The 25,759-nt window shown below is 49.8% G+C and overlaps 2 protein-coding genes across 2 annotated transcripts; both read left to right on the forward strand.

Annotated features, from left to right (window-relative positions):
• Positions 1 to 3,211: 3,211 nt before the first annotated feature.
• COMMD3 (COMM domain containing 3) lies at positions 3,212 to 6,590 on the forward strand. The gene is made up of 8 exons (XM_054390006.1): positions 3,212 to 3,344; positions 4,283 to 4,394; positions 4,496 to 4,559; positions 4,655 to 4,689; positions 4,985 to 5,045; positions 5,138 to 5,194; positions 5,306 to 5,365; positions 6,405 to 6,590. Exons 1-8 carry the CDS (start codon positions 3,212 to 3,214, stop codon positions 6,462 to 6,464), a joined length of 582 nt encoding a protein of 193 aa, XP_054245981.1. The 3' UTR covers positions 6,465 to 6,590.
• A 2,280-nt stretch (positions 6,591 to 8,870) lies between these two features.
• On the forward strand, positions 8,871 to 17,602 carry BMI1 (BMI1 proto-oncogene, polycomb ring finger). Its single transcript, XM_054390008.1, has 10 exons — positions 8,871 to 8,885; positions 13,926 to 14,059; positions 14,469 to 14,565; positions 15,301 to 15,356; positions 15,489 to 15,539; positions 15,832 to 15,940; positions 16,031 to 16,076; positions 16,603 to 16,701; positions 17,102 to 17,182; positions 17,273 to 17,602. Exons 2-10 carry the CDS (start codon positions 13,948 to 13,950, stop codon positions 17,600 to 17,602), a joined length of 981 nt encoding a protein of 326 aa, XP_054245983.1. The 5' UTR covers positions 8,871 to 8,885; positions 13,926 to 13,947.
• Positions 17,603 to 25,759: the final 8,157 nt, after the last annotated feature.

The raw sequence follows: 25,759 nt of genomic DNA on the forward strand, positions 1-25,759 counted from the left end.
ATAACAAAGAAGACTCAATAACAACTTACAAGGAAAGCTCTAGAGGCATTCTGCTAATGTGTGGATAAAACTCTTGGAAGTCAATAATAATTTTGCAGATAACTGACACTAGAATATCATCTTAAATCAATGTCCTTTAACTCTGTGAAGAGCAATCCACAGAAGAAAAATAATGGCTAACCTGAGGCTTTTCAGAAATACTTATTCCTGCTCTTAAATGTTAGAAATTAGTCCTCTGGACATGCAAAGTGATTATTCCCTTCATTTTGAACAGTTGCATTATTTTGTTTTGGCTAACAAAGTGCAAGCTGTAAAACACAGCATCCTGCACGGACTGAGGTAGTTTCTTTCCCTGATTAATTAATATCTAAGTATTAATACATTTCCTTCATAATTTCTTTATTCAATATACAGTTTAGCTTCCTCTTAAAAACTGTCATGAATGGGTTTTTTTAATGCCTATGTGCTATGCACACGTAGTAAAATATGATAGCAATCTAACAATCTGACTCCATCTCAGATCCTTTTTGGAGGGGAAAAGGGAAAGAAAAGAAAGTCAGGCTGAGAGGGTGGGTAAGGAAACTGAAAATATAAATTTTGTGATAAAAAACAGTTAAACTTACATGTGCTAGAAATTTTTGCAATGAATCTTTATCAATTGTTTTGGCTTTAAAGCTAGATTTTAATTTATAGATTTCAGTCTGCTCTAAACAATAAGGGGGTGTTGAAGAATAAATTTCTGTAATGTGTGATCATGCCATATGTGTACATTTCTAATGTTCTGAGGGTGACTATATCGTTTTATAGCCTTGGTCTCTTTACCTTTGTAATTCCACATATCTGAGCTTTGTCCTCTCCTCCATTTTATGTTTTTTATTCTCCTCCTTTTTACATTGTCTTTCCTTAGGTATCCTGTCTCTATTTGACAACCATAGAAAAAGATTTAAAAAGCCTTACTTTGCCAACCCACCTGCCTGTTGCCATGTCTTTCTTTTTTTTCTGGCAAAATACAAATTACCAGGACTTCTGTCATCCAAACGACTGAATTTCAGAGTTCATCAGTTCAGTTGTATTCCTTTTTTTATGCCAAAGAATCAGTGATATTACTTCAAATCACACCCCAAAACTCTAAGCATTCATTCTTCACGGTATCATGAGGCCTAATATTGTACCTACACAATGTGTTAAAATTTAAGGGGCCAATCCTGCAGCCAGCATGATTCTCCCTATGATCTTGGGCATAACCAAGACCTAGGTATGCAAACACGTGGGGTTTATAACACAGTGACCACACAACCATCAGTGCCTGAAAACTGAGAAGGCAGAATTACCAATTACCTGTGTCCTGCATCTGTAGTGAAGGAGATGCACACTCTGCCAAGCACATGCCAAGAACTGTATTAATATCACCAAAAGTAAAATAATAAAAACCAAAAATCCCAGTGACGATCTCAAGCACGGTGTGATTCAGATACACATAAAATGCGATGAAGTCTAATCTTATTGTTCTTGCCACAACAAAACTTGAACTGGCTTCCAAAGCCGGACTAAGCCCTTAGATGGCTGATTGCAATTAGCGAGAGCTATGGATCCAGACACGAAATCCTAACAGCTTTTTGATTAAATGAGCTACCAGTCAATTACTGTGAATAGTTCAGATGAAATGAAATGTGTTCCTTCAAAGCTTTTTCCTAGTGAGAAGTCCAGTCCTCTGACAGCAACGTCAGCCTATAAATGGACGCAGCGCTGCTTGGCAGATGATAGAAAGAGCAGACTCTGCTGGCTATTTTAATTTAAGTTGTTCTGGAATTCTGTACTTTATACATACTGCTAGCTGGCCTGCTGTCATTAGCAACGTTATTTGAGATTAAGAACATGAAACATTTAAGAGAAATAGTTGGCTCTACTTTTCAAATGTTACCAATTTGGCAAGAATTTGCAAAGTCGGTTGTTTTTGCATTTCGTGTTGTCTGATCTATATCTTTGTTGGGAACAAAAGGACTTTCTTTTTCACGTTATATGGGCATTATTTTACAGCTGAGAACCTGTTGTAAAATAACAACAGAGGCCTTTAGCTCATACTTTAAAAATTTTTTTTTAGGCTGAGCAGCTTTCGACATTGAATTTCTGTGGAAGAAATATTCAGCAGGACTGTTTGTTCAGTGAAGATGGTCAGATTACACAGTAATGCTCCTCTCCATTCAGAATAGTCACACATGAAGAAAAAAGCCAGTATCTAAAATATTTTGAGTGTTTCAGCTCCAGAGGTTGTAGACATCATCATTTATGTGACGTAATAAGGCTTTACCAATGTTTGATTAGATCAATCCTAGCTGAGATATAAACACACATTGTTCCATTGTTTGCTTGTAAAATGTTTCTGGAGTGCTGTGGCAGCATTTCAATAAGCAAAAAAAAAAAAAAAAAAAAAAGGTAGCATGTCAGGTTAATGCTTCACATGAGGAATTTGTTAGTAGCTTAAGATGGAGATGGTTTTAGAGAGTATTTGTATGTCTTTGCTGTGCCCCCAGTGAAGGCTGTATGATCTCTCACCATTTTATTCATGTGAAAACGTGCAAGAAACTTTACTAAAATCACAGAATTGTTTCAGTTGGAAAAAACCGTTAAGACGATTGAGTCCAACCATTCTCTAACTCTGCCAAGGCTGGTGCTAAACCATGTCCCTCAGCACCACATCTGTGTGTCATTGAAACACCTCCAGTGACGGGAATTCAACAACCTCCCTGGGGAGGCTATTCCATAATCATCGAAGTAGTTTGATATACAGATCAATAACCACAAGACTTGAGGGGTAGGGGGGAATATGTATATAATTTAAGCGGGTATTTCAGAAGTAGAATATTCTCTAGGGAAGCTCTTCCCCAAGCTTTAAGTCTTGCAGAAATGTATAGCTTGGATGTGCAGACTGTAAAGGCTTGCACCGAGATTTCCTGAGACAGAAGCGCTGATAAACCCTCGCTTCAACCCCCAAGGCCCGTGTGTGTGTGTGTGTGCGTGCGTGTGTACATTCCACCACCGGGGGCAGGAGAAGGCACCGGTCGTTGACGGCTCCGCAACCGCGGACCCCTCAGCGACCGGCACCTCCGCCCGCCCCCTTCCCGCCTTTTTCCCCGCCCGGCTCCGCCTCGTCACGGCGATCAGCTGCGCGCGCGTGTCACGTGGGCGCGTGTCGAAGGTCACGGCGCCCACAATGGAGCTGTCGCCTTACGTTCAGGGTGGGTGGCGGCTGTTGGCCGACCCCTGCCGCTTCACCCGCCGGCCTTACGCTGCTCTCCTCCGTGCCGCCTTCCGCAGCCTCCTCGATCACTCCCATGACGGGCTGGGTAAGGCCGTGGGAAGAGAAGGAAGACGAGGGGGGGGGGGGTGGTGGTGTATGTGTATAGGGAGAAGCGGCGAGGGCCGCGGAACGCGCAAGCCTGCGCCGTTCTCCTGTGTGTACCACCACCGGCGTGTGTCCGCGGGTCTGCGCAGGTGTCCACACCCCTGCCCACGGGGAAGATCCCGCTCGGAGCGTCGGCCGCGGACGGCTCCAGGGTGCCGCTGCGCGGGGTGTCATCGCTAATGCGCGTTTGCTTCATTAAAGCGTCAACACGCCGAAAAGAGAAGGGAAGGGGGAGGGTGGGTTCGGCTCCCCTGCGCGATCCTGTCGGCGTGGCGAGGCAGGAAGGTGGGTTACCCCCGGCCGCTCCGCTGCGGCCCCGGTTTTTATTCGTGCGTGGACACTTCTTAACGGCAAAGCCCGGCGTGGTGGTGTGCGGCCGTGCCGTTAATTTGGGGTGTTAATAACCCCGCCGCCGCTGCGCGTGGTGCGGGTCAGGGGCGGGTGGGCAGCCTCTCGCCCCTGCCTGGCCGGTGGCGCCAGCTCAGCTCCTCGCCTTTGGCAACAGGCTGCTGAGAACCGCGGTCGGGGCTCTGGGAGGAAATTGAGGGCTTTTTCTTTTTATTTTTTTTTTTTTTTATCCCCTTTCTCCTTTTTTTTTTGGTATATTTTTAATGGGAAGGAGATGTAGAGACGGCAGGCGGGCAGCGCTGAACCGCCCCGCCTGGTACAGTTTGCACCAGATAGAGCTTGAGTCCCTCTCCCACCTCCTCCTCCTCACACCTTACCTGCTGGCACCATCCTGTCGTTTTAAAACACCAAACGTGTTTCATTTTGAAGCTTTTCAGGGAAAGATACCCTTCAAAGGGGAGCAGCAGCTCATGGCACTGTCCACTAGGATTTGGCAAATCAAGTGTGTCATCAGTAATTCATTTATTTTAGATGATCCAGACCTGAAAGATATTGACCCTACAGTATTAAAACATTGCCATGCTGCAGCTGCAATGTGTATTCTGGAGGCAGGGAAGCATAAAGCTGACATATCTGCTATAAGGTACTTGCACTTGGAAGCTACCCCATTGCTCTAGCAGTTGTTTAACTGTGCTGCTGAGTTAATGTTAACAGAAAACTAATAAAGTCTTTTTTTCCCTGTAGCACGTGTCTCGAGGACTGTAAACTGGACAAAGAGAGAATAGAACAATTTTGCACCGAATATCAGGTTTTTAAAACAAAAAATTTAACCTATTTATGTTTTCTTTCTCTCATAGGAATTTATTGAATATAGCTTCTTTTTTTTTTTTTTAATTTCTCCAGAAAAACAAGGATGCATTGGAAATCCTCTTGGGAAGGTAGGTCAGTCAGCACAGATGTATAGTTTTAATTGCAACTACTTTAAAAGTGTCCTGGAAAACACCTTTGCGTACTTTAGGTGATAAAGTAAGAAATATTGTTCCATTTGAAAAAAAAAAAAATTTTGCCTTTTTAACAAACTTCAGTTGTTCTTTTGGAATTCTGCTTTTAAGAAACTTTTTGAACTTTTCAAGAAGCATTACAGGGATCATGAAAAAGTTCTGTACTGATGGATACTTGAGTAAATGGCATTTTCTTTTAGCACAGGGAACTTGTAACTGTTGTGTCTTTCAGCATAGGCAGAGCTCCTCTCCACATAACTGATGTGTCCTGGCGCTTGGAGTATCAAATCAAGGTAATTTTAACACATCAGGTTGTTTTTTTTCAGTCCATTTCAGTACTGAGATCTGACTTTTTTTTTTTCTGTGCTGTTTGTTTTTCATTTAGAACAATCAACTTCATAAAACTTACCAGCCTTCCTACTTGGTGACCTTAAACATAGAGGTACCGTACTCCCAGCATGCTCAGAGGCAAACCCACAATTTCACACTGGTTGTTTTTTTGTTTTTTTTTTTTTAATAAAACAGTCACTGTTTTGTTTCATTTTGTCTTCAGAACAGTGATTCAGGATCACACCCAGATGTTAGTTTTAGTTGCACGATGGAACAATTACAGGTACTTCTTTCCTTCATTGTTGTTTTATTGCTCAGCTCCACTTGTAGCTGTATATGTTTTTAATAACTTGCCAATCAAAATTAAATCCTAGATGCTATTATTAAAAAATAATAATAATAATCAAAGGCTTGGAGGGCAGGGGAGAAGCTTCCATTAAAATTATTTGAGTGTAGTTTTCCTGTCTTCTCAAGTAAAGCTGCAGAGTAACTGATTTTAGTTGTATGGGGAGTGTTTTACCTACATGCATAAATATTTTGTCTGTTTTAATAACTGTTAAATATATATATGGGGGAAATAAATAATTTTCTGGAACTCTTGACTTCCCATGCTTTAGAGAAAAGATTAAAGAAGCTGGTTCAGTAATTTAAATGTCATGATTTTAATGGGAAGGGAAGGCTCTTCAATAGTGTTAATGACATGTAAGAAATGTACTGAAATAAACCTTGATCTTTGTTTAGCGCTTTAAATGTGTAACTGAACAATAGAAGCATTGTAATGCTTGGAAATGCCCAAACTGGAGGATTGGGAAGAGGGGTTCAGGAGAGGGGAAAAGCAAGATACTAAAACTTGGGGGTTACACCTCTGCTCTTTTCATGTGTGTCTCCAAAGCCCTCTTTCTCTTCTTAATGAGTAATTTTGATCACTTTGCTCAAAACTTAGTTAAATCTGATGTGCTGCGGCTAGAGAATGGTCCTAGTACCAAATTGCACTCCAGATATTTCCAGTGTTTTAGAAATGTTTATAGGACTTCAAAGCCTAGAGCAGATGTCAGCATTTAGCCATCTTAGCCTATGTGCTAAAAGTAGTCATCTCTTTTAGTAGATGATAGATGTTAAAACCTGTTTTCCTTGACTTTCCTTGCTCTGTTGTTAAAATAAGGAGCTATTTAATTACTCACTGGCATTGCCCATCAGTTGCAACATTTCTTTGTGGTATAAGATGCTGGTTTCCAGTGCCTTTCTTTAAAAAAATTACTCTGTTCCTCTAGCTGACCTTGTAAAAAAACACGTTTATTCTAAGGCAATATTTCACCTCTTAGGATTTAGTTGGAAAACTAAAAGATGCTGCAAAAAGTCTAGAAAGAGCAACTCAGATGTGATGGAGGGGTGTCAGCCTGCCGAGCTGGAGTAGTCTCTTTCCTCAGAATGTCTTCTAAATGACAAATGTCTTTCATCTCATGATGAAAACTTGTGTTGTTTGGGGTGGTTTGGTTTTAGTTTGTTTTTTGGGGGTTGGTTTTTTGTTTTGGTTTGTTTATTTTTCAATCTATGCACTTGATACTCCTTTCTCGTGCCTTTTTTGAACTTTTGTTAGGCAAATATTTAACTGTCGTCTTTTCAAAGCATCCATTCTATTTTCTGCTTTTTTAAAGCTCTCATTGATTATTTTTTTCCCTGGGAATCTAATAAAGTTTATTTGCTCCTGTTCTGAAATTTCTCTGACTGAATTCGCGGTACCTAAAGGGAAGATGCTATGAGCTCAGCTCCATGAAGCAAAAATCCTTTTCCTCCCCTGCCGTTTGCTTAATTGCCCCCCGCGCTGTTATTTCTCTCCAGCCGATCTAACGTTTCTTCCAAGACTGAAACCGGTTGAGGCCATAGGGACTCCCAATTTAATTTGAGGGCGGCGGGACATCTCACGGAAACCCGGGGCTCCGCGGTCGAACAGAGGCGGGTGCAACTCGGGATCGACGGCGTTTCCCCCATCGCTGTGCCGCTCGGTGCCCGGCGATGGGGCCGCTGCTTTCCCTTGGCGCTCATCCTGCGCTGCCCCCCGCTCCGGTGGCCGCCGAGGAGCCGCTCGTTGCCGGCCGAACCCCGCAGCCGGCTCGCACCTGCCAGCGAGAGGAGAGCGGCCCCGCGAAGGAAGCGCGGAAGCGGACGGGCCCTCGCCGCCGCGGCGCCGGGCTCTTCCCTTCCCGCTCTTTCGCGCCCAGGCTGCGGGCGGCGGCTTGTCCTTGGAGGTGGTGAGCGGCCGCGAGGCTCTCCCCGCTTCCCTCCTTCCCGCTCCGGTGGCGGCAGCGCTCGGCGCTACCCGTTCCCTCCGCGGGGCGGGGACCGCCGCGGATCCCCGCGACACCCGCTCGAGGGGCGCCAGTGCAGGCTGGGGCCGCACCGACGCTCTGGGCGGGAAGGCGGCGTCGCGGCCCGCCGAGGGGACGTATCGCCCCGACACCGGCGGCCCCGCGCAGCCCCGACGGGGCGGGCAGCAGGAGGGCAGCGCGCACGAGGCGCCGGGAGCGCGAGGCCGCGGCGGGGTGTGTTCCCCCCCCTTACCCCCCCCCGCCGGGATTTGCGACGGGACGGGGCGCCCGCGGGTGTCGGTGTCCGCGCAACAAGTGCGCGGAGGCGAAGGCGGGGGGTAAGAGGGAGCGGGCGGTGTGTGGGGCCGGTGCCAGCGGGGGCTGCGGCGAGGGGAGGATGGAGAGGGCAGCGCCAGGGACGCACCTCGGCGGCTTCGGGGAGGGGAGGGGGGCCGACTTCGAAGAGGTGAAGGGGCGGGGGGTTGTGAGGAGCGGACGGCGTAGAACGGGCGGAGGCAGCGCGGGGGGAAGGAAGCATCGGGCTGCTGCGGGCGGGGGGTGGGCGGGAGCCGCGGAGCAGGAGCGGGGCCGGGGGTCGGGGGCGGGCGGCGGGGAAAAGGAGGCATCGGCGGCGCGCGGGCGGGCGCGTGCAGGGCCAGGGGGAGGGGAGGGAGGAGGCAGGGGGGGAGGGAGGGGAGGGGGCGGTGGAAGGGAGGCGGGAGGGAGGGGGGGGATGCAGAGAGGCGGGGGCGGGGGGGAGGCGGAGGCGGCCGGGTTGCGGGATTGGGTCACGGGGAGGCTGCCGGGCCCCGGCGGCAGCGCCGCTAATTCCCAGGCCGCCCTTAAGGAATGAGGCGCCCCACGTGACGCTGGCGGGGCGGGCGAACTCCGAGCCATTTTGGGGACGGTGTCAGTTTCCACTCTGTGTGCCTTCAGCGTTGCATTCTTCCCTCCTCCGCCCTCCTCCCTCCCTCCCTCCCTCCCTCCCTCCTCCCGCCCGCCAGCCAGCCCGCCCTCCTTCCCTTCCCCGGGTCCCCGCCACCAACTATGAAATAACAACAACAATAATACTCTAGCAGCAGCAGCAGCATAATAATCATAATCATAATAAAAAAAAAAAGGAACGCGAGCGAGGCCGCGAGGCGGAGCAGGGGGGCAAGAGGGAGAGACAATGGGCTGGTGGAGAGAGGACCCATCCGGACCGGGGAGACTTTGCGCTCCCAGCGCCTGAGCCACCGGGGCGGCGAACTCGGAGGGAGAGCGAGGGAGCGAGGACGGCCCGGTGGCCGAGAGGAGCAACCCCGGGTGTTTTGTAACTAAAATGAGCGGAGCGCAGCGGCGGCGGCGGCGGCGGCAATAAGCTTATTGCAATTGACAGCGTCTGCAGTTCATTTCAAGATGGCCGCTTGGCTCACATTCATTTTCTGCTGAACGACTTTTAACTTTCATTGTCTTTTTTGGCCGCTCCGATCGTCACCCACCGGCTCCGTTTTCCGGGTACGTATGAAGGGAGGTGTCGCCTTACCAAGGGCGGGGGGCTCAGGGGGCTCGGCGGCGGTTTTCGGCCGATTTGGGGGCTGCAAAGGGGAGCCTAGGTGTCCCCCGAGCTCTCCGTATGGGAAAAGCGCTGACAGGCTGCTCCAGCCACACGCACACATATAGACACGCAGCAGCAGCCTGTGCACTCGCTCGCGTTACGCGCCCACATTTGCAAATTTTAGTTCCTTTCTTTCTCCAGACGCCCCCTAAAACCTTTCTGTGCACATGGCCCCCGAGGAGAATATTTATATTTCCAGACCCTGCTGCCAGCCCGGCCTGAGCGCTCTTTGTTTAAAGGCAGATTTTGATTAAACAGGGGCGTTCGTGAATTCTGGAGCTGCCTGGGTCAAGTGATTTCAGTTCTCCCCGAAAGAAATGTCTCTGGGGCAGGTTAAAATGTCAGATAACCTACCCATTTTATAGGGATAGAGCCAGCGGGGGGTAGCGATCCTCCTGGAGGGGTTGTTAGGCGTCGGGGCACCCTGCAGAAAATGTTATTAACTTAAGTTGGACAAGTACTTGTGTGAAATTGGATGGGTTGTAAGATGGCGGTTCCCAGTTGTTTCCAATGTCTCCTCTTACATTTCTGCTCTAAATGCTGAAGTTTGGGGGTTTGTGTCTGCTGGGAGAAGAAAGGAGTTGGCAACACCGAGAAATAACTTTTCGGGGGGGGGGGTTAAGGATGGCAGTTTGGCTGCGATCTTGGGGAGCTGGGGCGTGCGGTTTGCTGGAGCCTTTGGAGCAAAGGTGATGTGTCTGTGGGACGCAGGGGTTGGGGTTTTTGCATTTCTTTTCTCTGTTGGTTTCTTTTTTTTTTTTTTTTTAACTCCTGAGCCCGGGAAGGGTGAATTTACATGAAATCTTTTGTCATGTCTTAAAGATGTCACGAGTGGGCTCCTTGTGTTGCTTATGGGCAGCCCTGGAAAGTTGCTGGTGGTGTGGTTTTTTTGTGACTGTATGGCCTTGACAATATGTAGCGCGGGTTGTTATTGTAAATATTTGAAAATTAGAGAAAAATCAACAGAAAAATCACTTTTCTGTAGAAGTGACCAAGTCACTTTTCAGCCTCTAGAAACTTTGTTTCACTCTTCCACTCTTCAGAAAACTCGAGGAAAACCTTGGTGTGGGTGCCCATTTGCAAGCTTGGTGTTAAATGGATTTTTTTTTTGCCTAATCTGTAGTGGTCAGAGCAACTTATTTTATGGGACTGTCCCAAAGACCAGGGAAATTCGGGAAATACAATTCAGTGAAGCTACTTTTAGTGTCTCTGTGCAGTACGTCCTGGAAACTGAGACAGACCTTGTGCTACAGTTTGCCAAAAGATACAGAGGCTTGACCTACCTGACCGCCTAGATAGTGCAAAATCAACATTTTTGTGTATTTTTGCAGCAGGCAGATCTTGTCCTTTGCCTAGTTCTAGGGAGGAGATTTAAGCGATTTGGGTCCTTTTGCACTCCTAATATCCAAGTCTTTCCCGGTTGGAGCATGGTGGGGCAGAGCTATCTGAGCTGCATGTGCCCTCCTCTAAAACATATGTAGCCATTCTTAGGCGAAAGGGGAATAACAGTCTCGCTAGTAAAAGTGGCTCTGACTGATAATGGGTGAAGATGTAGAATGACGGCTGCTTTATTCCCAAAGAGAGAGTTTTCCGAGAGCAAGGAGATGGGTGCAAAGTACACAAACCTACTCGAGCGATGCTTCTGGGTTTTATCTATGTATTTTCTGTTAGAGACCTGTCGAGCAAGGTTTGATGGCTTATTGCCTTTATGGATTTTTTATAACGTAGCTGATTCTTAGCAGGAGAATGCACTTCTGTTTTTCTTCATTTTGACACAACCCATTTCAGGCCTCTAAATATCAGCTGGCTGGCAGTGTTTGCTCCGAGCAAGTATTATCTCCGTGTATTTTACGTTTAGTTGTTCCGTGTGTCAGTGTGTAAATATATATATTGTTCAGGCTGAGGGGCTCTTTTGTGCTAGCCATGTGAAGTGTTGGTATTCGCTCTGCTATCAGCACAAGCTTGGGGGGGGGGGGGGCGGGCGAATTCAATCTGAAAGGGTTTTTCTCTCGTACCAAAATATTAAGATCAGACTGCTGTAGTAGAGCCTTCTGCGTTGGTGTCACATACCTGCAGGCACAGACACTGGTGTGCGTGCGCCTGTGCGTGTGGCTTTTGGGGGAGAAAAGTTAAGTGCCTGGTTCAGCTCGCTGGAGAAAAATCACTGATTCCAAAGCCGGCTCAAAGCACGTTGAAAATGTGCTAACTTTAGGCAATAAATAATCCGCGTTTAGGGGTTGCTTCGACAAAACAGGTTTCACGGTTGAATTTAATCCCCCCTTCCTTCATTTTAGGAAGGGGCTACTCCTGCGTAGAATAAACGTGTTTATGTCTGAAAGGGTTTGTCCCAGTCTGGGAGGGCTTGGGAAGGAATTCTCGGTCAGCCCGACTTGCGTGACCTCGGCCACTGCTGGTTTAAAAACATTTTATCTTTGATATCAAAGATTTTTGTAGATTATAAGGTGGTGAGTTGAACAAATAAAACACAGACCCGAGAAAGCAGCCTGTCCATGACTAAGGACCCAAAGGCACCTCAGAGTCCACGGCTTCAGGGCTCTCCAGAGGAGCTCAGAAGCTCGGGCTCTGCCTTTTCTGGGAAAAGCAGACCCTCGGCATCAGTTTAGAATTAAAAAGTGGAGGGTCAGGGACCCTGGAAGCGACATTTAAACCCCAGCTACAATGCAGCGGAGGTCTTGCTCTCCCGCACGGGGCTAGGAACAGCTTTGGGGACCTGGTTTGGCTTGGTGCTTCTTGCAATTCGCTTTTCTGTGTGCTGACCGGCTGTGGTTTGGTGGTGGGGAGTTTTATCTGCTGCTCACCCGAGGCTTCTCCTGCAGCAGCAAGAGAAGTCTGCTGGCTGGGGTTGCTCGTTGGCTCTGTGCGCGCTTCTGGAGGAATATTGTACCCCTGTCTTGGGCGATTTGGCCGAAATTCAAAGCTTCTAGAAAGCTTAATGTGTTCTCTCTCTCTCTCCTTTTTTTTTTTTTTTTTTCCTGCTGCCTAACAGCGAAAGTTTGCGAGTGGCTGGGAAGACCCAGCATCTTGAATCTTCGGCTCGCAAGCTCTGCCTTGGGAAGAGTGGGGACCAAGGATGAAAGCTGGTGTGCTGGGGGCACTGACAGGGGAAAATGAATGGCTTGCACCGGAGCAACCTTGTTACCTTGCATTTTTCAGGGTCTGGCTGACAGAAAATAATTTACTCTGCGATCGGCGTGGCTGGCAGAGTTTTTTCCCTCGGTATACTTTCCCTTTTACGTCTTTCCCTCTCATTTCAAATGGCATGTGTGCATCTTAACGCTGGTGCAAGTGCATCCGATGGGGGTTTATGGATTTCAGACTGTGAAAATGACATTTGTTTTTCACTCTTGCCGCTGCATTGTGTTGACAAGGTGTTGATTTAGCTTCAGGAATGATCTGGTCACATGGTTCTTCGCATGTTGTCACTAATGTACCGTTTAAAGTTGGTTTGGGCTTTTTTCCTCCCCCCCCCTCCCCCCTCCTCGGTGTACTTTATGGATGAAAAGGGGGTCTGTTTAAGGACCCGGAGACTCGTTTTCTCCTGCCCAAACACCTTACTCTGATGCTGCAAATCTCTTTCCACCTTTTGCAAAACTTTGCACTGCGCTCGCTTCATCCGCGGGAGGCTTTTCAAAGGGGAGGCAAAAGAGGGGGAAAGGAAAGAAAGAGAGCTAGAAGGGGGGGAGGAGGGGGAAGGAAGAAAGGAAGGAAGGAGAGAAAGGAGGGAAGGGGAGAAGGGGGACAGGGGATGCCGGCGGCGCAGAGCGGGGCTCGACATCCCGCGGCAGTGCGGGGGGCTCGGTCCCGGCAGTGCGGCTCGGCTCGGCGGAGGGAGGGAGCGTAGGGGGAGAGGAGCGATCTCAGACCAGCTCCTCGCACCGAGTCGACGTGGAGAGAGGCCCCTGAGAGGATCCGAAATGGCCGAGGCTCGGGAGGAGCCTCTGCTCCTCGCCTCCGCCGGGCTTGAGACCCCAAAGCGCGTCTCAGACCCACGCCTGGGGCCGGCCCCCGACAGCTCGGGCCGGCCCCGCTCCTCTCCCCAGGCACCCTCGGGGCTGCGGCACCCCGACCGCGCCCGGGCTACCCCAGCCCCCTTCTCCCCTCTCCCCTCGCCCTCCCCCTCTCCTCGCAACCCGGCTCCCAGACCCCCGCGGGCTCCTCGCCTCCTCCACCCCCTCCGCCAGCCCCCGGGCCCCGCGTCCCACCCCCTGGCCCGGCTCGGCTCGGCCCGGCCCGCCCCCCGGCCGCCCCCCCGCCTGGCTCTCGTGTGTTCCCAGCGGTGGCAGGATGCCAAGTGTAAGTGTAAGTTGCTATAGCAACCCCCTCGGAGAGCGGAGCAGATCCGGATCGGCACCGAGCGGCCGCGGCAGCCGCCCGGACACCCTTGGCGGGCCGGCCTCGCCGCCCCGGTGTCCGGCCCCGCTCCGAGGTGCGTGTGTCCCCCCCCTGCCGGTCCCTCCCCCCCCGCCGCCCCTCCCCGCTCTCCGGAAATGCCAGGGCAGCCGCACCGGGAGGCGCTGGTTCCCCTTTGTGCTGCTCGCCGGCAGCCCCAGTGCCCGGCCGGCCCCCTCGTCCCCTCCCCGGAGGTTGTCGCCGCATCGCCGCCCGAACGAGCTAGAGCCTGCCGGTGCCGCGCCGGGCCGCGGGAAGAGCCAGTACCCGCTGGGAAGCGGCGCGGTGGGTGCCGCCGAACGATCGCGGCTCCGCGGGGCTGCGCCCAGGCCGGCCCGACGTGGTGCGGGGACATCCCGCCGGCCCCGGGACCGGCCTCCGCCCGCCGCCGTCTCTACCGCCTTCCGTGCTTTCTCTTCCCGTGCGCCGGGGATGCGACTGCTCGGGGGGGACCGGACGCGCCGGATGCCGGCACCTGGGACCGCCGCGCTCGTCCCCGCTGACCGGTGCTCTCTGTGTGTATCTTGCAGAGCTGCCTTTCGCCACGCCAAAATGCATCGCACCACCAGAATCAAAATAACCGAGCTAAATCCCCATCTCATGTGCGTGCTCTGCGGCGGCTACTTCATTGATGCTACAACCATCATTGAGTGCCTCCACTCCTGTAAGTACAACCGGCCGCTCCGCGCTCTTCTCCCGACGCTTCCCACCTTTCTTGGCATGCCGGGAATTAAAAAAAAAAACCCCAACCCTCAACCCAAATCCCCCGAGGTGCCCAAGACCGCTGCCCCTCCGCCTCCCCGACGGGCTGGGAAATAGGTGGCCTGGCCACGGTGCAGTTTTTTCTGATGACGGCCCTATGGTCTTTGTTAAAGTAATAATATATGTGCTCTAAGCGTCTCCTTTTCATGGTAATTGCAGCTTATTTGGGTATTTGTTTAGCTTAAGCAGCGCGCTGCTGACAATGGACGATTTGCTCTCGCTTGCATAGTTTAGAAAATCGCACCTATAGCTCTGCATATCTGAGCTTCACCTCCAAGCAGCACTAAAAGGCTTTCGTGTTTGACTTGCAGTCTGTAAGACCTGTATCGTGCGTTACTTGGAGACCAGCAAGTATTGTCCCATCTGTGATGTCCAAGTTCACAAAACTCGACCACTTTTGAATATAAGGTAGGAGGAAGATGCAACGAGCAGCCCACACCTCCTATTTTCCTTCTGGTGGGGAGACCAGCAGCAGTCGTGTTGATGTTATCTCCTGGTCAGCGATTTAAATGTGAAAGGACTTGTCAATTTACAAGCTAACTCCTCTGTGTGCTCTCTCTTTGGAGTTTTGTCAATGGTTGAAATGATTTCTCTGGATGAGAAACAGAAAATTATTGTTAGTCATTTTTTTTTCCACATGGCCAACCATTGATGCGGTGCCTCTTCCCTCTCCCCCACTCTCATGGGCACCACCCAGATAGCTTCCACCCCCACTTTCTGTATCCCCCAGATATGCTTCACTCCAGCCTTTGCTGCTAGTTAGGAAAACTGCTGCTGAAACTTTCCAAGCTAGGAGGCAAAAGGCTTTAAAGCATGCTTCTCCTTTCAGAAACATTTTTCTTTTCAGTTACTCTTTTTTTCTCTGCTTTCTAGGGAGGACATGTATCTGTCTTTCAGGCCTTCCTTCAGTCCACAAGAATTATTTTTCGTCTGTGGTGACAGAGATGAGTTTTGGTTTATAGGGGTGCTTAGAGCAATGTTAGTTTGACTGCAAAGTCTTGTCAGTGAACTTTTTATGACTAGCCTCCCACTTGGTAGAAGATGTCTCACTGTTGTAAAAGATTAGAAATGAAGAGCTGCTGCTTGGATTAAAACCTCTCTTCATATGCCTAATTTTACCTTTTGGGATTGTTCCTTTTTCAGGTCAGATAAAACCCTCCAGGATATTGTGTATAAGCTAGTACCAGGCCTTTTCAAAAGTAAGTAGTGAAATTGTTGGTTGGTTGGGTTTTTTTCTGGAGCAGAAAACCAGACCCAGAGCTGCTCTCCTGTGTCAATGCCAGTAGCTACAGCATATATACTAAAAGAAATATATGTGCTTTTTCATCTAGATGAAATGAAAAGAAGAAGGGATTTTTATGCTGATCATCCGTCGGCTGATGGTAAAATCTTCTCATTCACAACTTTCATGAATGTATCACTGACCTGGATGCTTCACTGTTTCCTTTTAAACTTACAAATCCTGTAGTACCGTGACAGAATTTTAAGAACTAAAGTCAGCGTAATCAAAGTTTATTGTTTTAACAGTCAGGTAGCTTTAATTCATAGTCTTACTATGGAGATTTATCTTGGGTTTGGTTTGTGTTTTTTTTTTTTTTTTTCTTGTTGCTGAGAATTGTCATCCTTCCTGATTTGAATTTCAAAATGTAAATTATTGTGGAAATTTCTGCGCAGCTGCCAATGGCTCTAATGAAGACAGGGGAGAAGTGGCTGATGAAGACAAAAGAATTATAACAGACGACGAGATAATAAGCTTATCCATTGAGTTCTTTGACCAGAACAGGCAAGTTCCAGAATGGCAATATTTTATGTTTACCTGACTGATAGCTGCTATCTTTGTTATTTGTTGTAATCATTCCATTTCATCTCACAGACTCGAACGGAAAGGAAATAAGGAGAAAGAAAAATCAAAGGAAGAGGTAAATAAGTTTTCCTTGCTTTAGGAGAGACAAAACACACACAAACATCTTTGGGGCAAATTTGCAGCTGAAAAAAAATCCACATGGCTATATGTATCTAGAACCTGTTATGGTGCGAGGTGTGGAAGAGGTCAAGTGTCTTCATATAGCTGTAGATGTAAACAACTATTTAAAACAAGCCCAGTATGACTTTTAAACTGGAATTTGATTTTTCTGGGTCATATTCCGTGATATGTTATTTATTAATTTATTTTTAAAATCACTGTGTTCTAGATGTATCTTATTAAAAAGAGATTTGTTGTGAAATAAATAGCTTTATGTATAAAATCAGCTGCCTTTTTTAATTGCTTCTTCTGGAAGTGTAATTTACCACTTATTTCTATGGTTCCTCATGAGGCAGCAGAAGCTGTTGTATTATAATAAAGTGTTTATAATGTGTAAAAAAAAAAAAAAAAAAAAGACAACCAAGTTAGAGTACATCTTTGGTTGTAAGTCAGTAGACTCATGTTCTTTCCTGTGCCATCAGGTGAATGACAAAAGATACTTGCGCTGCCCAGCAGCAATGACAGTGATGCATCTAAGAAAGTTCCTGAGGAGTAAAATGGATATACCAAACACTTTCCAGGTACCTTTGGGGAAAGGGGGGGTGGTATTTTTTTAAGTCAGTCTTGCTATTCTAAGCCTAGTAATGCTGTTAGCACTCCTCATGACAGCCATCTCCAGCAAGTGCTAACTACAAGTATTTCTGGTTTGTACAAGACATCAAGGGGATTAAGAACATTATTTTTAAGATATCTGCAGAGTTTGGTCACACTAATTTTTTTAACACTCTGAATATTGAGGTATCAAGAAGTAGTTTGTTAATGTGTTCAAAATATATCAAATAGGTAAGAAAATTCCCTGTTCCCTGCTGGTTTGGTATCGTGTTTTATCAATTTTCTGATGTATATGGCAGCAGGGTTGCTTTGACCTTTAGGGGTGAATGCCTGGATGCACCTTAATGCGAGGATTCATATCTTGAACAGATCGATGTGATGTATGAAGAGGAGCCTCTGAAGGACTACTACACCTTAATGGATATTGCGTACATCTATACCTGGAGGCGGGTGAGTGACCAGCTTGCTTTCCCCAAGGGGAAGGGGTGTGAGTCATGGCCCTGGGAGGGCACTTACCAGGGTCTCCCCTTTGCCTTGCAGAATGGGCCTCTCCCGCTGAAGTACCGAGTTCGACCTACTTGCAAGAGGATGAAGATCAGTCACCAGAGGGAAGGCTTGAATAACAGCGGGGAGCTGGAAAGTGACTCTGGGAGCGACAAGGCGAGCAGCCCAGCAGGAGGCATCCCTTCCACCTCCTCCTGTTTGCCCAGCCCCAGCACGCCGGTCCAGTCTCCTCATCCCCAGTTCCCCCACATCTCCAGCACCATGAACGGCACCAGCAGCAGCCCCAGCAGTAACCATCAGTCGTCCTTTACCAACAGAGCACGGAAAACATCGATAAATGGCTCCTCAGCCACTTCTTCTGGTTGATGTGCCAACCAGGCTGCCGCCCCCACCCCTCCTTTATATAGGTCTCTCCATGCCATTACAGCTTTATAGATGCTAATTCATGTGACTATCGTCCAAATTGCTTTCTTTTGTAGTGACACTGAACTTGGCTATAAAAGGTGGACTAGGTGACATTCAGGATGGACTTTAATGGAAACGCCAGATTGAAATGTAAATTGTTTTCAGAGAACTGGGAAGCAAACAGAAAGTTACACCTTCACCTGTTCTGAGTGATGCGGTGTTGTTTCCATCCTCATCATCTGGACTGGGAGGGGGGTGTCTCCAGAAGCCGACTCAAATCCCGGGAAGTAGTTTGTTAATCCAGACTAACTCCTCCTCCTCCTCCATTGCGTTCTCTTCGATTGTTATTGTTCTTATGCTGTTTTGTGAACCTGTAGAAAGCAAGTGCTTTTTCATCTTGGAAATCCAACGAAATGGAAAGAATATGCATAGAATAATGCATATATGTAGCCATGTCACTGTGAATAACAATTTTTTTTTTTTTGCGTACTAGCCATTTTGATTCTTATGTTGCATCTTTTTACTCCTCTGTTGCTGCGCAGAACCGATCAAAAGTAAACTTCAGTTTTACAATCTGTATGCCTAAAAGCGGGTATTTACCGTTTTATTTACTGACTCGTTTAAATGATTCGCTTTTGTAAGAATCAGATGGCATTATGCTTATTGTACAATGCCATATTGGTATATGACATAACAGGAAACAGTATTGTATGATATATTTATAAATACTATAAAGAAAATATTGTGTTTCATGCACTCATGAGATGGTTGTTAAATTCCTGAACTGGTTCGACCCTTGCAGATGCCACCTGGTTGAGCTCTGTTCACATGCTGCAAGAAATCTTTTGCACGTGAGAGCTACAGTATTGGGAAAGCACATCCAAGTCTCTGATAACCTGGAGGCAATTGGCAATCTTAAAAGGATTTTACTGGCTTTATTTTTCTTTCCTTTTTTTTTTAAATTTTTTCCAAGTGATATATTTTTACTTTACCAAACGTTGAAGTGATGCAGTGAAGAAAAAAAACAGACAAAAAAAAAAATAGGGGATGTGGAAGTCTTTGACCTGTTTGATTACCTTTTTTGTTGTTTGGTGTGGTGGGACTGTGTTTTTAAAAGCACATGGAATCATTCTAGAAGCCATAAACCATTCGGTATAAATTTTAAGGAGCCAGCAAGTGGCTGGCTGAAGGCATATTATCTAAATTTGTTTTAATATATATGTATATGGTACAGTACTAACTTCATTAAGAGTTAACAGGTACTTCGATATTTCCGATAAATTGTGGAGAATGCCTCCTCTTTAATGGCCTGCAAATAGGTGCATTTTATTAGAGGCTTCTGAGGGTGTTATATTTTTTTTTTCAGTAGAAGGAACTTTTCCATCCTGAACTGCGAACAGCCCAGAACACTGTTCAGTTTGTGCTTTGCTTTGGTCGAACTTCGTGTGTGTTCATCACCCATGAGTTATACATTTGTGAGGGTGTTTATTCTATATGGATATTGTTTCATGTTTGTACGGGAAAATTGTAGTTAAAACATTTCATTGTCTCCAGTCTGCAAAAGAAGCACAATTCTTATTGCTTTGTCTTGCTTATAGTCATTAAATCATTACTTTTGCATATAAATTGCTGTTATTTGTCCCGCTTGTTTTTATAGACCGGGTGATTGCAAATCCTCCTCAAGGTTATTACTTATTGATGTATAATGTCTTGTTAAACAAGAGTTGATATTTTTTTTCCTGTAGTAAACATGTACAGTTCAATTTCAACAGTAAAAACTTCAGTTTTATATACACAAATAACTTTCATTTATAGCTGATCAAAGAAATAAATAAAAGGGATAATTAATTGAAAAAAAAAAATAGCAAATGACCTCTGTTGCTAGTGTGGTATCAAAGGACAAGCATCTTGTTCCCACTGGAAGTCCTGGGTGCACAAAAGGTTTGAGTGAACAGAACACAAGAACACTAAAATAACAAAAGAAAATTGAAAAGGAGAAAAAAAAAAGTAAAAGAAAGGGGGGAAAATGAAGAAGTTGCCATTATTTATTATTGAAAACATTTGCTGTTCTTTATTTGACTCCAAACTATTCTTGAAAATAAGCAAATGGTATTCTCACATCCCAGTCGGACACAGGTTCTACCTCCTGTCTGCTCCAGCTTAGCCTAGGTTGAGGTTCAGTGGCTGGGGAGAGAGAAACAGACTTTTGGTGGTGACGAGCACCAGGTTCTTCCTGTGCTGCTCTGGATTTCTTCTTAGAGCCTCAGTAGAACTAAATACGTTTTACTGTAAAGATACCTCCCCGTGTGGACAAGTGTCCGTCCTGGCACGCTTTCCTCAGCTGTACGAGTTAATCACACTGTGTTGATTGAGCTAATTCATCCAAAGAGCAGCATAGGACCTGCAGCAGAGGCTTGTGCCTCACCACACCCATCAAACCGCGCCTATTGACACCGCGAGTAGCCAATAATGACAACCTTTAGCACCAAAACGGTGCTAAACTTGGTCTTTGTTGAGTGTCCACGACGCATAGAAAGCAGTGAAACAGGAGTCCGGGTCCCTTCCAGGTTTATTCAGCTCCTACAGCACCTTGCGACTTCTCCCACTTTGACATCTCCCGTCCGAAGAGGAACAAACGTTTCCAGCAACTCTCTTGCCCAGCCGCAGAAGCCGACGAGGATGTTTGTGCTGCCATTTGAAACTTTTGTTCTGCTGTTGGTCCTGAGCAGATGGCAGTGCCATGCGTGTGTGTCGCTGAGCACAGCCGGCAGGACGACCAGAGATAGCATCTCCACGTTCTGCTAGGGAAGCTGCTGTGTCAACCTCCTCACTTTAACAGCGTTTTACTTCGCAGCTACACAGCGAACGGGTTTCCTTCCTGACAAAAGTAGGTAACCCCCCCTCTCTTTGGAAAGAAATGTCAGCTCGGTGTACGCCGAAAGAACTTTCTCACTACGCGACGCTGCGTTTGTACAGATCCAGGGATAGAGCCGAAGTCTTCTGAGCTTGTTCAACAAGCGATCCGATCAAAGGGAGGCAGGGGCGGCTGTGCCCGATGGAAAATGACGTTTTTCTGTCTTCGTCCGACCGAATTTTTCCGCCCTCTTCATTTGCCTGCAGCTCCAAGCAGCATTTTTGTCCCCGGCCGGAACGGGGAACAGGCGGTAACGATCCAGCTCCGGGGACAGCGAGGTCGAAGCAGCAGAAAGAGCTCCACAGGCTCCTGGAGAAGACAGGCAGAGGCAGGGCGAAGGAATGCAGGAACGGGCAGACGGAGAAAGAGCGGGAGCGCCGGGAGATTGCTCACCGAGTGGTGTGTCCCCCAGCGCCGAGCACTGCTCGCGACTCTACGGGCCGCTGCCGCTGGGGTCAATGCCGGCGGGCGGGTACAGCCAAGCAGCTCCCGGGAAGCGGCCGCGTCCTGCCGGCGGCAGAGAAGAGCACGGGGCGGCTGTCGCCGGGGCCCCGGGCAGCGCCAGGGAAGCCACGGAGGACCCGGCTCCGAGGCGGCGTTCTCGGGCTCCTGGAAAGGAGGGGGACACTGAGTCCCGGAGGCGGAGGCGTCTCTTTCCACCCGCTGGCGAGGAGCTGTGCCCCTGCTTTCCGAACATCGCTTCTGGACGGTTCATTTCAACCACGCAGAAGCTCCTGCAGTTCCGATCTTTGCCACCACATCGATTCGGGAGGATCGGGCTGTCTCGCCCCGCCTGGCTCCGGTTTCCAGCCCCGGCACAGGGCAGGCAGTGGCAGCGGCCCCCGCAGGCAGGTACCGCAGGGGCGGTGCGGACCCGGCCAGCACCTTGCCCCCTCCCGCTTTTAATACGGTAAAATTAGGAGACAGTGTTTACTCAGATAAGTGTTTCCTGTTTCCGCTGTTAATTTTTAACGTTCTTGCCTCTACTCTAGGTACTTAAAACGGATTTCCTTTATTTCACTAAGAACAGTTTCTTTTTCACCTCCCCTGTCTGTCTCCCGCTCCGGGAAGGACGCGCTCCGCACTCCTCAGCGGTGCGGGTCCCCGCTTCCCGCACTTCACAGTCGTTGCCCCGCTCGGAGAGCACCGAGCCGCGGGCGCTTTATGTTTTCTTAATTCGAGGATTGATAGGATTCCGGCAGCGAGGATTATTATTATTTTCCCCCATCTCCGGCTCCTTCACTCCCTTCTCGCCCCACAACTGACACGGGGAGTCCCATCAGGACAACAGAAAAGTCTGCTGAAGCTCGGTCGGGACCTTCTGATCCCGCCGTCCGTGGGGAAGGGATTTAGTATTTACTGAACAGCGACGATGTAGGCTGGAAAGAAAAATAATTCGGCAACGGGTAAAGCACGAAGGACTCGTAATTCCCACGCCAAATGGAGGCTTTCCCTCCCAGGGAAGATGCCGGTAGATGCCGCGGAGCAGCGGGCGCGTCGGAAGGGACAGCTGCAGCCACGGAATGGCCCTGCAAAATCCGAGAGCGGGTGCCGGCGGAGGCGGGCACTGCCTCAGGAGTTGTCAGCATCCCGCGGGCCTTCTTGTGGTGGGGCGGCCTCCCCGGGGCCACGGAAAGCAGGCGGAGAGCAGCGGTACGACCGCGCTTCGCTCCGCGCCCGCGGGGACGCGGATTCCCATGCTGGCGCGCAGATGCGCCGTTCGGTCTCGCCGGTGCCCCGGCGGAGGCCTACGTCCCGCCGGCCGCGTCCCCTCAGCCCCACTGCCCCGCTATGGGCCGGGCCATCTCCGCGCCCCCCGCCGCCCGGGCAGAGGCCATTTTGCGCCTGCGCAGCGCTGGCCCCGCGGAACTTCCCTGCGCGCCGCCAGATTCGAACGGGGTGCGGCGCGCTGGGACCCTTCTTCCCCTGCGTGCTCCGCGTAGCCCAGCGCCCATGTGGGGCGCATTCCCGCTCAGCTTCCGCCGGTCGCAGCAGGCCGCTGAGGGACGCTGTTCCTCCTGCTTCGCCACCGAACTAAGTCGAGCCGGGCCAGGCAGGGGGAAGGTGGGCACAGATAGCAGTAGCACACTGGCCTCCGCAGCCCTCCGCTAAGGCGCAGAGATGCAGCCACGGCTCCGCACCGCCGCGCATCCCGCCTGCCATTCTACCTCGCACGATCCGGCCCTTAGGGGTCCGCCAGCGAGGCTGGGTATTTAGGGATGTGCGTGTAGGGACGCGGGCACCGCGACGGGGCTGTCTGGCATCCGTCAGCCGGCTGCGGGGCGCCGCGGTCCCGTTCGCCCCTGTGGCAGTGACCCTGCTTCCCTTCCAAGGCCCGCTGGCACCAGCCCTTCCCAGGGCACGGCAAGGGCCCCGGAGCGCCCCGACTTCCCCTACAGTGGGGAAAGGGCCGCGGTAGCCATTTGGCGCAGGTATTTTAATGGCACGCAGTTGAATATCGCACCTCGTCTAGAGAGACAAAGGACTGGATGCTCCTCATCTCCAGGGACAGGCAGATGCTCTCCCTGGTCCCAGCGCTGTGCCGGGGGGATGCTCCCCAAGGAGCGGCCGGGCGAGCACTCCCCGGTGGCAGAGGGCATTTTTGCAAGGGCAGAGGACTCCTCTGCCCTTCTTCCACCGCACCAGCCGCCAAGGTCCGCACGCCGCAGCCCCGCTGAAGGAGGCCGAGGCCAGGAGGCACCGCCCCGTATCCCGGAGCCTCTGCTGAGCGCGGAGCTGCCGGGTACCGCCGCCAGCCCCGGCAATTCTCACTCCTCCCTCTACATGTGCTGGGGATGCTCGCGAGGTGCCTTCTCGACGAGGCACTTTCTGATCTGTGAGACAACATCGTGTCACGTATTCTGAGACTGTTGGAGGGCTCCGAAATGGGATGATCTATAAAAAATGAAAACAAATAAAGGAAAAAGAAAACACACCCTACCTCAAAGTGTTCCCGCATGCACAACATACTCACACACAAAATTAAAAATCTAGGAAATGTGGGAAAAAAACCCAAACAACCAGCAACAATAAAAAAGCCCACAACAACATAAACAAAAAAACTCAAACCAATTAAAAAAAAAAAACAACACAATCAAAAAGTAAGTAAAATGCTGCAAGGGAAGGTGTTGGTATGGGCAAGGTGCAGGGCTGATGGTTGAGTGATGCTGCCGCGCAGCAGCTGCCATTGCATGGGGTGCGGAGCCTACGCACAGCCTCCGCGGGTCGCCGGCAGCCCGTGAACGGGTGCTGGTGTAGCTAACCCGGACATGTCCCACCAGGAGGGACGAGAATTCGATTTCCCAGGCTGTTGGCGAGCTGGCTGTGGGGGACTAAGGGATGTGGCTGGAGCTCCGGGGGCCCGAGCTGCTGTTGCTCGAGCAGGGGTCGTGTCCCCAGGCAAGTAGAGACCCCGGGCACCGAGGAGCTGGCAACGGCAGGGACCGGCGGAGGCGAGGCAGGCTCTCAGAGCCGAAAGGGATGCCTACAAGCCACAGGCTGCCATTTTGTCTCTTTTAAGTGGGTTGCCTTTCCCCTATCTTGGTGCGCAGTGCCCGGTGGTGGTAGCGGCGTCTCCCCTTGCCCTGCCCCTCCTTGGCCGCCCTCCGGACAGGCAGCCCGGGGAGGTCTTCTGGGGAAATCGGCCCCAACCCCCCCAGCCCTGGCGTTTTCTTTGCCACCTCCGCCCTAGGTGCTCGGGGTTTGCAGGCTGTTCAGCTGATTTGTTGCTAATAGCAACCACACGACAGCGATTTGCAGCCTTTTCTGCTGCTGGTGCCTCTCGTTACACCTTCTTCTGCAGACCGGGATATCGTCGTCTGGCTGCTGCCTGTCCCCACCCCTCTAACCACAGCAGCCGGGAACAATGATGGGACAGGAGGACGGGGCGCCGCGGGGCGAGAGGCGGGTTCCGCCGTGCATCGCGCAGATTTGGTCCTTCTACATCAACAGCTAAATACTGGCAGGCTCCCTACACCGCAGCCGCGTAGACTCCGCGTATTTCGCATTGTTTGGGAGCATTGTTGCGAGCTGACAGCGCCCGCAATCTCACCGGCACCGGGGGCGGGGGGAGCGCCGGGTTTACATATGTAGATGCGGGCAGAGCTCGGCGCCGATCCGGCACACACCCTCCCCCGGAGCAACAGACACAAAGGAAGACCTCGTTCCTTTCAAGTCCACAGAATAAATTAAGCTCCGGCTTTCAGTTTTGGAACGTCCCAAAATATTTGTCTTTATTTATTTATTTATTTTTTTCTTAATGGCACTGCACTGGCGCTGCCGGTTCCGCAGGAAACCAGAGGTGTAACCATACGCACGTGGTGAAAAGGGCTCAGCCCTAGCAGCTAATATTTCCTGGTTCCATCCTGCAAGTCAGGCTGAAATGTTTTGCCCTTTCCCGTTTTCTTAATTCCTCATCATTTTTGTTCTGCTCTTGCCTAGCCCAATGGAGAAGCACCTATCTCCTCTGTCAAATCTCCGCCGCTGGCGTGTTCATGGTCACCAGTGTCAGCTCAAGCGCCAGCGTCACCCTCTTAGGTGAAGAAAAAGGAGAAGTCCTCTTTCTGAGCGCGTTTGAAGCACCTCGACGTTTTTGTCTACTCCTTGTAGAACTAATTTACTCCTTGTAGAACTAATTTACTCCACAGGAAAGTCTCACGAGCTAAACTCACCACCGAAAATTTGGAGGGGACCCCGGAAGAGCATAAATCGGTGGAGCTCGAAGACAAAGCTCAGGGAAGAGAAGGGACCCTCCACTGCCACGGTCCCTCTGACAGAGTTTCTGCTAAAATTAGGTAGTGGCAAAGACCGACTGAAAATCGACAGTTACATTAGTCAGTGATTCACATCTTGCATTTTAGTATTTTTCTCTCTTTCTAGTCAGAGTTGGAGATCCTTCACTCAGCATACTCTCTTGGAGAGACTCAGTTCCCTACGTCCCATTCACTCATACTACCCTTTCCACGCTTTCAACTGCCACACTTCTCTAAAGACCAGAGCTTCCATCTCCGCAGGAGCGAGTGGCGGAGTTTGTGCGTTGCCCTTGCCACCAAACACTCTCAGTCGCGTAAGGATAGGGTAAAAAAAACTTATTTCTGTCACCTTGTAAATATCTGCTCAGTGCCCTGAACAATTCGCCAGGCGCGTGGCTAGCGGAGGAGAGGTTCCAGAAGCATCTCGGGTGACGCGGGTAGAGGGCAGGAGGT

Source organism: Indicator indicator, chromosome 20 (genome assembly GCF_027791375.1).
Source record: "Indicator indicator isolate 239-I01 chromosome 20, UM_Iind_1.1, whole genome shotgun sequence".
Lineage (NCBI taxonomy): Eukaryota > Metazoa > Chordata > Aves > Piciformes > Indicatoridae > Indicator > Indicator indicator.

Bases quoted from the DNA above. Each gene is read 5' to 3' on its own strand.
- COMMD3 (XM_054390006.1), top strand. From the start codon at position 3,212: ATGGAGCTGTCGCCTTACGTTCAGGGTGGGTGGCGGCTGTTGGCCGAC. The intron at 5,046-5,137 runs GTAATTTTAACA...TTTTTCATTTAG, and splicing joins GCTTGGAGTATCAAATCAAG to AACAATCAACTTCATAAAAC. The intron at 5,366-6,404 runs GTACTTCTTTCC...TTCACCTCTTAG, and splicing joins GCACGATGGAACAATTACAG to GATTTAGTTGGAAAACTAAA.
- BMI1 (XM_054390008.1), top strand. From the start codon at position 13,948: ATGCATCGCACCACCAGAATCAAAATAACCGAGCTAAATCCCCATCTC. The intron at 14,566-15,300 runs GTAGGAGGAAGA...TTCCTTTTTCAG, and splicing joins CGACCACTTTTGAATATAAG to GTCAGATAAAACCCTCCAGG. The intron at 15,540-15,831 runs GTAAAATCTTCT...ATTTCTGCGCAG, and splicing joins TGATCATCCGTCGGCTGATG to CTGCCAATGGCTCTAATGAA.